Raw genomic sequence first — 14,049 nt, forward strand, 5'->3', positions numbered from 1 at the left:
ACTGTCACTGAGGTATTCAATGTAACTAGAACGGAAAATGTTATCAATATAGAAACGCAATTAGTCCACAGCACTTTAAATTCTAATTAATCCAGCTCCAAAATGGTCCTCCACATACACACCTCTCTTGCGCATATCCTTTCCTTTTTTAAATATATACCACGAAATTGAGGATGCATATTTTTGATTAAATGTGGGTGCTCAATTGAGAATAACATGTACAGAGCAGAGTCAAAGATTAGAAGTGGTTATTTTTCCTAGGAAGGTGGCAATGATGAAAGACTAGTGCTATTATATATATATGTCATGGTCATTCAGAATTTCATGAGTTGGAAAGCACAAGACGATTGGAAAGTTATGTTTATAATGCATGTAGGTTGAGGTGAACAGTCTGGCAACAATATATTTTATCTCTGAAAGCTGTGGTAGCAGTTGATACATATGCTTTCTGGGCTGCATTTTTAGTAAATCATAGATGCTACCTCGGTTTCATTAGAATACACTTTTATCCTTTAGGTGGGAAGGGTCTCCCTGAATTGGATACAGGACAGTAATAGGAGAGAGTAATTCATAAACAACTAATGTCAAAGATGCCTGCTTCCCAGTATTTAGTCCATTTTTATTATAACCAGACAGTGGAAAAAAACATAAATGCATTCTCCTTTACAATCAATGTAGATTAGCATTATCTACACAATCAAGTGTAGAAAGGTCTCTTCATTAGGATTCTTGTGAGGCCAGGAAATGAATAACAGGTTATTGTGTTTCTGGTTACATGAAAATCCTAAATCAGCCTTACAATGAACACTAAATGACTCAGAATGCAATATTTGACCTTGTGAAAAAATATGAATGGTTGATTTTCCCTTTCCTGAGGCAATCCATAGCATGTGCTTGGCTTGTAACCCAGTGCAGGGAAACTCCCTTTTTTTAACTGACTAGAGTGTAGAATTAGATGACCACCAACTATTATTTTTTAGAATGTCACAGAATGAGAAAATCATAACTGAGGGAAGGTGATTCCGAACCTCATAAGTCTAAAAATGATTTAGAAACGCTAGCTCTAAATTTAGATGTTTGCAATTTTACCCAAAACATTCTCAACTTCTTTGCCCCCCATACTGATTGTTAAGTGTTCAGCTTATGTCACAGATGAAGCAATATTGCAATACAATATGGAATATATGTTTAAACATAAGAGGGTTTCGATTATATCTGAAAATAGTCTAAATAATGATTATATAAACTTAAGTACAATTTAACCATTCCCTCAAACTACATAACCGACAAGGCATATGTAATCCATTGGCCATAGGCTGCTGAACTAATACAAATTAAGTCCTCTGAATAGCTTATGGAATTCCCAATACTAATCTGAGTCAGACGATTAGTACTGTTAAGAAGAAAATGCTCATGATCACTCCATGTGCTAAAGGTTGTGATCCATCTTTGCTTGGCATGGGTAAATACTTTAGCTTGTGCATTTCTGGGCTGCACACACGCATTTTGGGAATTTGAAGGCGTTTAATGTAAAAGTCAAGGCTACCTCAAACAGCTGTTATTATAAGAAAACTAGAGTGGAACATGAAAGTGGAATCTATCTCATACAAGAAGTACTAACAGAAAATCCATCCTATGCTGCGGAAAAGACGAAGATTATATAAAGAAATTCTAAATAACGGACAAATATTGAGCTGGGTATTCATGTTGACAAACACTGAAAATCTGGGTGGCAACCATGGTCCATTTCAGTAATAAGAGCTTACAGTCAGTTCCATACAAACCCAAATGTCCATCTGATGCTAACAATTCCCACCAATTGATAGCAATAAAAACCTACCTCACAGTAGAATTCAAGTTGCCCATGGGCTTTCTACACTACGTAGCCTTTCCCTTAGACAGATATTGCCTCGCTTGAGCATTATTGAATACATTCTAACATATAAGGCCAAATGAACTAACTGGCCATTAAAAGCCCACGTGTACAGCCATGACTCCAATATCTTTTTCGGTGTTCTTTTTAATTAACCAAATGACCACAACTTGAGGTCTTTCACTAAAAGCCAAGTAATGCAAGACTGGACGTCATTAGATATACTACATGTGCTATTCATAGAACATACACAGATAAAAGGCCGAGGCACCCAATATTGCCAAAGGGCAGCTTTGTTTTGGATGTAGAGGGAGAACAACAGTTCTTTGATGAAGTAGATATGGACATTAGACAGAAAGGATCAGCCCATCCCAAATATAGGAGAGAGTACTCTGGTGCGGGAATATTAATACACTATAGGAAGCACTTGGGGAGAGAAAAGACTTCCCTTTCAAAGCGTGCCATTAAGGAAGCTCTGTTATGGCAGAGATGTAAACAAACAAATTCAAACATTTGTCCCGGATAATACTTTTGGTAAAAGAGTATAAACATGAGAACCTTCCTACACTAAGCAAAAGTAAAAAAGACAGGTTGAAACAGGAAAATAGCTGTCCATTTCAGTTTAGTTGTGTTTGTGTCGGAATTGAGTACAGTGAAGATAAAACAATAACAAAAGATTTATTTAAGACAAAGAAAAAAGAAAGTGCTCTATTCCTTAGATGCTGGGTCTCAGTGGCTTCCCAGTTCTTTGGGAGTGGCCAGTTGTATGCACGCTGATCCACTTCATCCAGGTCTTGGTGGTATCTGAACACAAGAGCAAACCACAATAACATCTTGACCTTTAATTTTCCGTGTTTGTGTGTGTTTCCCATCAGTGAGGAACATGAAAAGAAAAAGATAGATGTGTGTGAAAAACACGTCTTCAGAAAGAATGTCTTGGGAAGAAACCTCAAATCCATCACAAAACCATTTTTCCTATCCACATGTGAATCCACGTGGAGTAAGAGTCGCTCACTTCCCCACCTCAAAGGGGTGGGGTGAAAATAGATATTTATATGTCCCTGCATCTTCTGCAGTCATCGTCCCCGTTACTGGTGTGAGGAAGCTTGTGCTACACCTCAGTCTGAAAATCACCCTCGGAAAGGCTCAGTGTGATGCAGGGCTGGTCCCAGTCTGCACAGTGCAGTTCAAGTCTCTCCATGGGTTTGGGCGTCATCGTGTTTAGTACAGAGGCCCTGTAGTTCTCCCATGCTTGCTGCTGGTGTTGTGCGGGACTTGTCTTTTCCTAAAGGGTGGGAAGGAAAAATGAGGATTAGTTGGAAAATCATGGAAAGGAAGTGTTTTGCCACCACCACTAAAGATTATCCTTAATTTCTTCAGGACTGAACCAAGTTATGGAACACAAGGGGAGGTATGGTGTGAGCAAGTACAAGAAATAGAACATACAATAGAGATTAGATATGAAAAATATAAATACCAATGTGCAAATGGAAGTAAATATTGATGGAAGATACTGAAGCAACAAACCCTTAAAGGGGAAATACAAGGTATGCCGTGCAAAGCAAACGCCATGAAAAACAAATGACTTTTAATCTGAGATGGAAATCACAAGTGCACAAGATCAACGCATGGAAAAGTTGATTTAGACGAAACTTAAAGTAGTTGCTTTGATTTTACATTGACAAGACAGCATCGTGAAATTGACGAAATCTAATCAGCAGTAGAAACATGTAATGTCCCTTCCCTCACCTTACTCGAAGAAGAAACAATAAAAAAGACCCCCTAATTTATTTTACATAAATGCAGTATTACGATTTATCAAAGCATACAACTGTACAGGGAGTGCAGAATTATTAGGCAAGTTGTATTTTTGAGGATTAATTTTATTATTGAACAACAACCATGTTCTCAATGAACCCAAAAAACTCATTAATATCAAAACTGAATATTTTTGGAAGTAGTTTTAGTTTGTTTTTAGTTTTAGCTATGTTAGGGGGATATCTGTGTGTGCAGGTGACTATCACTGTGCATAATTATTAGGCAACTTAACAAAAAAAAATATATACCCATTTCAATTATTTATCATTACCAGTGAAACCAATATAACATCTCAACATTCACAAATATACATTTCTGACATTCAAAAACAAAACAAAAACAAATCAGTGACCAATATAGCCACCTTTCTTTGCAAGGACACTCAAAAGCCTGCCATCCATGGATTCTGTCAGTGTTTTGATCTGTTCACCATCAACATTGCGTGCAGCAGCAACCACAGCCTCCCAGACACTGTTCAGAGAGGTGTACTGTTTTCCCTCCTTGTAAATCTCACATTTGATGATGGACCACAGGTTCTCAATGGAGTTCAGATCAGGTGAACAAGGAGGCCATGTCATTAGATTTCCTTCTTTTATACCCTTTCTTGCCAGCCACGCTGTGGAGTACTTGGACGCGTGTGATGGAGCATTGTCCTGCATGAAAATCATGTTTTTCTTGAAGGATGCAGACTTCTTCCTGTACCACTGCTTGAAGAAGGTGTCTTCCAGGAACTGGCAGTAGGACTGGGAGTTGAGCTTGACTCCATCCTCAACCCGAAAAGGCCCCACAAGCTCATCTTTGATGATACCAGCCCAAACCAGTACTCCACCTCCACCTTGCTGGCGTCTGAGTCGGACTGGAGCTCTCTGCCCTTTACCAATCCAGCCACGGGCCCATCCATCTGGCCCATCAAGACTCACTCTCATTTCATCAGTCCATAAAACCTTAGAAAAATCAGTCTTGAGATATTTCTTGGCCCAGTCTTGACGTTTCAGCTTCTGTGTCTTGTTCAGTGGTGGTCGTCTTTCAGCCTTTCTTACCTTGGCCATGTCTCTGAGTATTGCACACCTTGTGCTTTTGGGCACTCCAGTGATGTTGCAGCTCTGAAATATGGCCAAACTGGTGGCAAGTGGCATCGTGGCAGCTGCACGCTTGACTTTTCTCAGTTCATGGGCAGTTATTTTGCGCCTTGGTTTTTCCACACGCTTCTTGCGACCCTGTTGACTATTTTGAATGAAACGCTTGATTGTTCGATGATCACGCTTCAGAAGCTTTGCAATTTTAAGAGTGCTGCATCCCTCTGCAAGATATCTCACTATTTTTGACTTTTCTGAGCCTGTCAAGTCCTTCTTTTGACCCATTTTGCCAAAGGAAAGGAAGTTGCCTAATAATTATGCACACCTGATATAGGGTGTTGATGTCATTAGACCACACCCCTTCTCATTACAGAGATGCACATCACCTAATATGCTTCATTGGTAGTAGGCTTTCGAGCCTATACAGCTTGGAGTAAGACAACATGCATAAAGAGGATGATGTGGTCAAAATACTCATTTGCCTAATAATTCTGCACTCCCTGTATTCCACATTTCTAGGGATTCCCTCCCTTATCCTCTCTCCGTACTTCAAAATGGTGCATTGTGAAAAGGTGAAAAGGCGAAAAGGCTCATATCAGACCCAAATGCACATGGAAGATATAGAAAACAAAAAATATAACATGTCAAATCTGTATAATGTACCAGCAACATGCAAAGCTACCTTATATGACCAATCAGATCTGTTGGATGCAAATGCCTGTCAAATGTGTGTTAGTTCGCAGAACTACTGTTGGTGTGCTCTTTCTCCATCTCTCCTGACAAAATCTCCCTTGTACTATAATGTGAAAAACTACAATGAACTATGGCCTTGCTCCATGGAACTGGCTTAGGCTCCAGAGACAACTGCTAAAGCATTGAACCTCTGATAACACAGTGATGTAATTAACCTGCTACCGATGTGCAGGTCTGTGCTGTAAATCACATAACAAGGAAGAAAATAACTTACAAATTAGAAGGCCCTTTTTGTAGACTTACTCGTGTAAATTTACTGTACTCTTGCACTTAGGTGTATATCTACACTTTCCAATATTCACCATTTCTGAGTGAAGATTTAAACCTTAGTGCAGACTTACAAATCTCCACACCCTCAGTTCAGGGAATGGAGACATATAAGAAAAAAAAGGCACAAGTATTAAGTAACTACTACTAGCTTTTTATATGTAAGTGCAGATCTCGGCTACTGGGCCAAAAATCTCCCTGTGGTAAAGTATAGGGCAAAATAATAAAGTTTATTCTTAAAAAAGAAAAGAAACATACATTTTGTAATGTAAAATACAAATCCAAATGAATTTAAAATAATTATCCTATAACTAATAACGTACAATGTCACAGCACACTAATTTATAGGCAGTTAATAATTGAACTATTAAAATATATTAATTTATAAATCTTTTTTTATCAAAAATAAAAAGCACCATCACTAGTATTTGACTATTTAATATTTAATACTTTTAATTAAGTTTTACGATTGACTTAATTTAAACCTTTTTTTGTTTAAAAGTCTTAATGAATTTGCATAAAATAAGTTAATTCAATTTTAATCTAACCTTTTAGCATTAAAAACAATGCTATACATACAAAAAAGTCGAAAAAATATTTCCCATGTGGTCTTAAGGCCCAGTCTCCATTATTTTCTATGGGAGTAAATGGTCACGTACGGAGCCAGACTTTCTCCAATGCTGAGCTGGAGCACAAACAACTATTTTACGACTTTTTTTATTTGCCTATGGTAACTTTAGAAGTGTAGTTCCTGAATATCAATGGGCTTGTTCTTCTACGGGTGGTTGTTCGTATTTGCAAGTCCCTCCTTAAACCTGTTCTTAACCCTCTGTAAACCCCTCCCATTTAGGAGTACGAATTCCCCATTTCCAGACACTGTCCCTAGTCCCTTTCACATTTATTACCAAAATATACCTATATGTGTGCAGATCTCTGCACAGAAAAGAACAGAAGCGGTGGAGGCACAGATCTCCTTATTTAGGTTTGTGAATTTCATTTGGAATACATGAGCAGTACCACTGTAGTACAACTAAACATGCTTACAAAATGTTGTTGGTGAATCGGGCCCAAACACAATCTTTGATAATTCTTAATATTCCATTAAAGTTTCTCATCTGTATGATTTCTCTCTGTCATCATGATGCAAAATAAGTGCATTCTGATCATATCACCTGTACCGTTTTTGAGGAGCAGCTGAAAATGTATGGTCAGTGGTCCAGGCACTTGTACTTTTTCATGTAGATCAGGGGAAAGCAGTTTTATTTTGGGATCCACCAAGGGCCTTTTTAGGGAATTTTCAATAGCTCTGGCTGCCAGAGTTTGGAAGTATAATACGATCACTCCAAACCTGAAGTTACTACAGTAGATGAAACTTAAGTGTGGATTTCAAATTATGAAGCACAGTCTGGTTTTTAAAAAGACTCAACTGTATAACTTTCAATTTTGTGACATCCCATTCAACTTTAAATACATATCTCATATGTCTTCAAATTCCCTAGGTTTAAAAAGCTGGAATTACTATTGTGCACTTTCAGTCAAGGCTTCCAGCTTCATGAATTTTCACCTTTGGGGGGCATGTCTTTCCTGTCTCCACTGCCTTTTAGGAAGGAAGTCATAAATTACCTTAAATTCTTGATTATTATTTATAAATGTAATGTTGTTAACTGTAGTTGATGTTTCATTTAGCATTTTATTTTAGTTGTACTGCATTTGTTGTTTGGTTCTTTAATGATTTTTCAATATTTGTACCATTTTGGCCTGGCTTCACATAGAAAGTTACTTACCTGTAACTCCAGTTCTCCTGTGTTGGTACCTTTGAAATATTCATATGCCTGAATCATTCCCAGTCATCAGGCTGGGAATCCCTGTAATCTTAAATAACAGTAAATAGTTTTAAGATTGTGAAAAGCCTCAACAGCAGTGTTTTAGTAGCACATCAACCTCATTTGAAACACTACAAATGTCAGCCTATCAGGTGGAAGTGCTAGCCTCCTACTTCCCCTAGAGGCCACCTTGGCTCAGATATCATACCACAAAGAGGGAGTAGAGCATATAATAAATGAGCATCTGACTAGGGAGGAGGGAAGGTCGAGTGTAAATACATGAAAGATACCAATATTGGAGAACTGGAGTTACAGGTAAGCAACTAGTTTCTTCTCTCGGACTGGATCTTTCATATATTCAAATGGCTGAATCAGAAAAGAAAGCAGTAAATCACAAGCATAATAAACATAACAAAGTGGCGACCAGGCTCATCTCTACTGAAACAGGTTCCAGAGAATTGCTTGTATCACTTCTGATGCAAAAACAAGGTTATAGATGGAATGCTTGCGCTAATATCAGCCAAAGGCAATCGCTCGGGCCACATCCCAATCCACAATGTTTTGCCCACCATGCCACCTCAGTTTGGACCCAGCCATATGGAAATCAGTCTTGGCCCTGTTCCTCATGGGAACAGTCCAGCCTGTACTGCCAGGCTGAGTCCTGACAAAACCGGATATAGGTTGGTTCCAGTGGCACAGTGAGTCCAGGATCCACATCTGGGCATACCGGTGCAAAACAATGGATTGGGATGTGCCCCCAAGCAATTGCCTGTGGCTGAGATTAATTCAAATATTACATACATCACCTTGGTGTTTTGGCATTTGATGCCCTAGGTGTGCCGGGTATGCCCAGACATGGAGCCTTGAGAAGTCAGTTGTCCTAAGTACAGATACACTTGATGACCCTATTATCTAAGGAAGGCAGAAACTTGTGCTGGGCATTTGGTAAATAACAGTGTTTCTGATCTGATGTCAAATGAAGTTCCTTGAATTGGTAGTAATGTCCTGCCACTGAAAAGAGGAAGTATGTATGGTGCTTCCAGTTCAGATGGGGCGTGGAAATAAGTATCTTCAAGTTCCAGGAAGATCAGGTAATCTCCTTTCTGCACCATCATGAGGACTTGGACTGTAACCATGCAAAGAGGCTGTTTTTTCAGAAACTTCTTTAGTTCTCTGAGGTCTAGAATCGGGCTTCATTGTCCAGTTTTCACCTTTATGAAATAAAATCTGAAGTAAAAACACTGGTTTCTATGGGATTTCAGGGCCATCTCTTTTGCTCCCTTTAGGAGGAGAATTCCTGTTGTAGCTTCTTCAAGTGAAGATGATGTTCTTCCTAGGGTGGGCAGACCTGGTATCTGTAAAAACTCCAACTAATTTTCTGAGTGTACAATCTGCAGCACCCATCAGTCTAGTGGTATGGACGACTCCCATATGGAGGCAAAATGAGAAATTCTCCACTCCATTCCACCAACTGCTTAGGTTGGGATGGTTGGTAAGGGGCAGCTGTGGAGAGTCAAGCTCTCTTGGTTGATAGAGTGCATTTGAGAGGCATTTATTTTCTATACGCACAATCTACCATACCATTGTCTCTCACTGTAGTTGATTATTTATCCCTGGCCAAATTTAGTTTGTAGTGGGGTATAATATGGTTGGCCTTCATCCCCATACTGATTGAAGGCTCCCATGCAAGCCTGGGGTCTATCTGAGACATGAAAAGTGACTGAGCCGGGGCACTGATATTATAGAGCTCCTAGGGATTTTGCAGTATCTGTATTTGTCAATGTTCTGTAGGGCCTCATTCACATGTTTTTTCAAACAGGGTGAGATCGCTGAAGGGCAAAACAGTTATTTTTGGCTTGGACATCTGGATGGAAAGCTGTAGACCTTAGCCATCCCTGACATCTTAACACCACTGCTCCTGCCAGCTGATGGAACCCTTTATCAGAAAAGGCAGTGGCAGCATTATTGCTGCAGAGGATTTTGTTCTGTCCTTGACCATTGCTCTAGCAGGTACCCTGATGTTATAACAGTCTGACTTCGGGTGACCCACAGGACAGGAAGGGAGTGACTCAGTGACTCTATACTTTTTCTTCAGACATGGAACCACTGCTTGAACAGTACCCACCATCCACATACATTTTTAGCCTTCGGACCAGGAATAGTCCAGTTTGAGTATGAACAACGTACTTACATTTAGTAATACCTTTGCTGGTAGATATCCTATCTAACAGCAGATCCCTTTCCTTAGATCACTCGCTAGGCATCTGACTGAACAGTATCTCTGCGTGCTGTTAGGTGGTGAAGAAGGATCTGTGTCAAAGTCTGCACCAGGTGTGATGTGCACGGTGCCTATATAGGTGCCACTCTAGTGCGCTGTCAGTTTCTTTTGGGACACATTCCATGCACACAGATGTAGACACACATCAGAATGGTGTGACCAGTGTACTGAAGCTAAGGAAGGCCTTTGAGAGGAAGAGGTACAGTTCACAGAGCGGGGAGGTGGGAGGGTGGGTAAGGAATCTACAGTTAGGCAGAGTGTCTACCAGAAAAAGCTTTACTGATGGTAGCCACTTGTTCTTTTGGAAAATAATTCTAACTCCAGACTCCTTACCTTAGAATAGATACAACAGCAATAACCTTGCCCCAGAGGAGGGACTGTGAACTGGCTTAAACCAGAAATCCCTGCAGGACTGAGCGGGTGAAGTGCCCATCTCGACAGATCTGATTACCAAGTAGTAGTGCTTCATGAAAATATGTTTCCTGACATATGTCGAGGATAGGTACCCCGTATGCCATGGGTCGCAGCCTTGGCTCTTGGGGAGTGAGCCATCACACCTTCTGGAGACTGCTTATTTGCTAGTGCATAGCAGATTTTAGTACAGAGTACGATCTCAGATTCTCTTCTGCGCTGTCTTACCCTTCTTTCCTCCAGTGAATCCAATGAAACGTTGATAATTTGTTCTGTGATCTTTGGTATGATCAATATAAAAGCTGAGGGAGATTGTCTGACTGACATGAAATAGAGTCACCACCTTAGGTATGAAAAAGACACACATTCTTAGACCCAGTCTGTCCTAGTAGAAGGTAGTGTAGGGTGGATGAACCAAAATGGTGTGCAGTTCGTTAATGCTCAGGGCCAATGTAATGGCCACCAAGTAGACAGTCTTGAGAGTCAGAAGTCTGAAAGGACATCTATGCATGGGTTCAAAGGAGGAACACAGCAGAAAGGTTAAGACTAAATATAAGTTCCACTGGGGGCATAAGGAAGGTGGAAACATGCTGTAAACCTTTTAATAAGTGAGTCACAACAGGTGACTTACACAGGGCTGATCTGGCAAGTGCATAAAAGTTAATAAGGCAGATAAATATCCTCTAACAATGCTGAGAGCAAGGCCTTGCTGGACTAAGGATAACCCAAAAAGTAACAAGTCAGACACTCCAGACTGTTTCCTAATGGAAGGCGTATACAGATTTAATTGAGAGACGCCTGGCTGGCAGAATAACACCTACAACGTTGGGAGGAAGGTCAAAAACGCTCAACTGTTGCTGCTTAATCTTCAAGCATGAAGATGGAGCATGGACAGGTTCAGGTGCAGTACTCTGCCCTGCTGCTCGACTGGAGATCCTCCTAAAGGGGCAACGTGATCATAGGACAAAATACTCATGTCCAAGAGTTCAGGATACCAAACAATCAGTGTCCAGCCTGGGCCCACTAGGATGATTTGGGTCTGGTCAGTCCTGATCTTTTGAGGACTCGGGCTGGAATGGAATTGGTGGAAAGGAGTACAGGTGTCTTGATTCCACCCCAAGCAGAATGCACCTCAGAGCCACAGCGCTTTGGAAACTTCAATGTGCAATAGTGCTGTTGCAGGAAAGTGCTCCTTTTGGTATGGTTCCCCATCCACACACACACTTTTGCCTGAAATTGATGCTGACTTGGCTGAGAGTGTGCAGGGATCCTGCTAACCAGGACCCAGTACCAGTGTTCTTTTCCAAAACTGTACCATTATTTCCACATTTGGCACACCCCAACACACAGTTAAGTCCCTTGTAAAAAAATACCCCTGGTACCAAGTGCCTTGAGACCAGGGAAGGTCCCCAAGGGTTGAAGCATGTATTATTCTACACTGGGGGTCCATTCACCAAGCACATACACACTGCCCTTCCAGCTTCTGTGTGCTGGTGAAGAGAAAAAGACAACGTCGACATGGCACACCTCTCAGGGTGACATGCATACAAACCACTGTCTGTGGCATAGGTAAGTCAACCCTCTAGCAGGCCTTACAGCCCTAAGGCACAGTGCACTACACCACAGGTGTGGACATGGTTGCATGCACAATATGCCTCTACAGTGTCTAAGTGCATTCTAAAACATTGTAATTGCAGTGTGGCCATACTCAGTATATGGGCTGGGAGTTTTTCATTACGAACTCCACAGCTCCATAATGGCTTCACTGAAGTCTGGGAAGTTTGATATCAAACCTCCCAGCACAATAAACCCACACTGATACGAGTGTTGGATTTATTGACAAATGCACCCAGTGGACATCTTAAAGATGCCCCCTGTATTTTAGCCAAACCTCTAGTGTAGGACTGACCAGTCTGTGCCAGCCTGTCACTTCCAGACAAGTTTCTGACCACATTGGGTGAAAGCCTTTGTGCTCTCTGTGGCCAGAAACAAACCCTGCACTGGGTGGAGGTGCTTCACACCTCCTCCCTGCAGGAACTCTAACACCTGTAACTCAAAGGCTCAGGCCTCTTCTTACAGTTCACCAGGGCACTCCAGCTAGTGGAGATGCCACCCCTTGGACAAAGCCCCACTTTTGGTGGCAAGTCTTGTGGGAAAATTAGGGAAAACAAGGAGGAGTGACCACTTCAGCTGGGACCACCCCTAAGGTGTCTAGAGCTGAAATTACCCCCTCCTTGCAAAATCCTCCATCTTGGTTTGGAGGACAGGGACCAATAAGGTTAAATCTGTGTCCCCTTCCCCAAAGGGAATGGACACCAGAAGGGTTTAGTCACCCTCAGGGACAGTATCCATTGGCTACTGCCCTCTGACCCTTGTAACGCCCCTAAATCCAGGATTTAAGGGCTTCTTTGAAACTAGCTTATCAGATTCCTGTTGAACTCAGGAAGACAACAAGGACTGCTATGTCGACCCCCAGCAGAGAAGAGTGATGACACCAACTGACTTGGCCCCAGCCCTACAGGCCTGCTTCTGAAGCCCTGCTACAGGAAGGCGATACATCCTGCAGGACCGCGACCTCTTAAAAGCCTCAAAAGGACTGCCTGCACCCCAGAGGACCAAGAACTCATTTGGACAGCGGCCCTGTCCAAGAAGAAACACAAACAAAGGACTCCAGAAACACCCCGGATCCACGAGTCCTGCCCACTCTGCACCCAACGCCCACAGCCCATGTCCAAGTGACCCAACCGACTAGAGCTGGTCTAGAGGCGATTCTGACCTAGTGTCCACACTGGGTGGAACCCTCCTTTCCAACACAACGGCTGCAGCCTGAATCCGGAGGACCCCCGTGACCACAACAGAACCAAACGAAGATTCTCAACACCAAACGGTACCCCTGCACCCGCAGCCCTCTGGCCTTGGAGAATCCGACCTTCAGTGCAGCAACATCCAGCAAGCAGCCCTCCTCTTTGTACAGCCTTTGGTTTCCCGAAACCAACCCCCTGGAGTTCACCTGCAGCATCTTTGTGACCCTCGGGGTCCCCCTATAGGAAAGTATTGGGAGCCCTGCACCCAGCCGCCCCAGTGGTGCTTAGGGAGAAATCGCCTTTACTAGGTATTCGGGTAAGCCTTCACTACTCAGACCCTGAAAGCTTTTCTTTGGATATCAGTGTTGCCCGTAATTTAAGTAATTTAATGAATCTCTATACTTTACCTCTAAATTTCACTCACAATGTTGAGGACTCGGATATTCACTTGCTCTGTCCTTGAAAGCCTTGGATATCAGTGCTGCCCGTATTTTAATTAATTTCTACACCATACCTCTAATATTTCACTCATAGTGTCGAGTACTCTGGTACTCACTTATTAATGACTAATCTTCGGGGAAAATGCATAATCACAAATTAACAACTACATAATATATTGCTAAATGATTTTGCTACATTTGACTTGTACTTTTCGTATTTATCTTTCTCAACAATTCTATAACACTGCATATTATTTGTTGCACTGTAAGCCAGGTATCTGCACAAATGTTATATTTGTCTTTAAATTAGGAGACGAGTTTTCCTAAGTTCCTTAATAAGCCAAATGTTTTCTTTTTAAACTCAGACAAATGATCATGATGATGTGATGAATGACTATGAATACTACATTGGTATGATTAATCTATGTCCTTCATTATTCTCTTGGTGGTCTTTATAAAATGCTCATCAATATTCAGTCTTGATTATAACCCACTAAAAATACTAA

The 14,049-nt window shown here is 41.4% G+C and overlaps 1 protein-coding gene across 18 annotated transcripts in view; it reads right to left on the bottom strand.

Annotated features, from left to right (window-relative positions):
- Positions 1–344: 344 nt before the first annotated feature.
- ADGRB2 (adhesion G protein-coupled receptor B2) overlaps positions 345–14,049 on the bottom strand; it is a 1,191,470-nt gene continuing 1,177,765 nt past the window's right edge. For 11 of the 18 annotated variants that reach the window (XM_069223314.1, XM_069223308.1, XM_069223306.1 and 8 more), the window contains one exon: positions 345–3,158. In XM_069223314.1, the coding sequence (XP_069079415.1) occupies positions 2,985–3,158 (174 nt within the window). In that variant the 3' untranslated portion in view covers positions 345–2,984. The remainder of the gene's footprint in view (positions 3,159–14,049) is intronic. The other 7 variants (XM_069223311.1, XM_069223309.1, XM_069223301.1 and 4 more) reach the window with 1 other exon arrangement.

This window comes from Pleurodeles waltl, chromosome 3_1 (genome assembly GCF_031143425.1).
Source record: "Pleurodeles waltl isolate 20211129_DDA chromosome 3_1, aPleWal1.hap1.20221129, whole genome shotgun sequence".
Taxonomy (NCBI): domain Eukaryota; kingdom Metazoa; phylum Chordata; class Amphibia; order Caudata; family Salamandridae; genus Pleurodeles; species Pleurodeles waltl.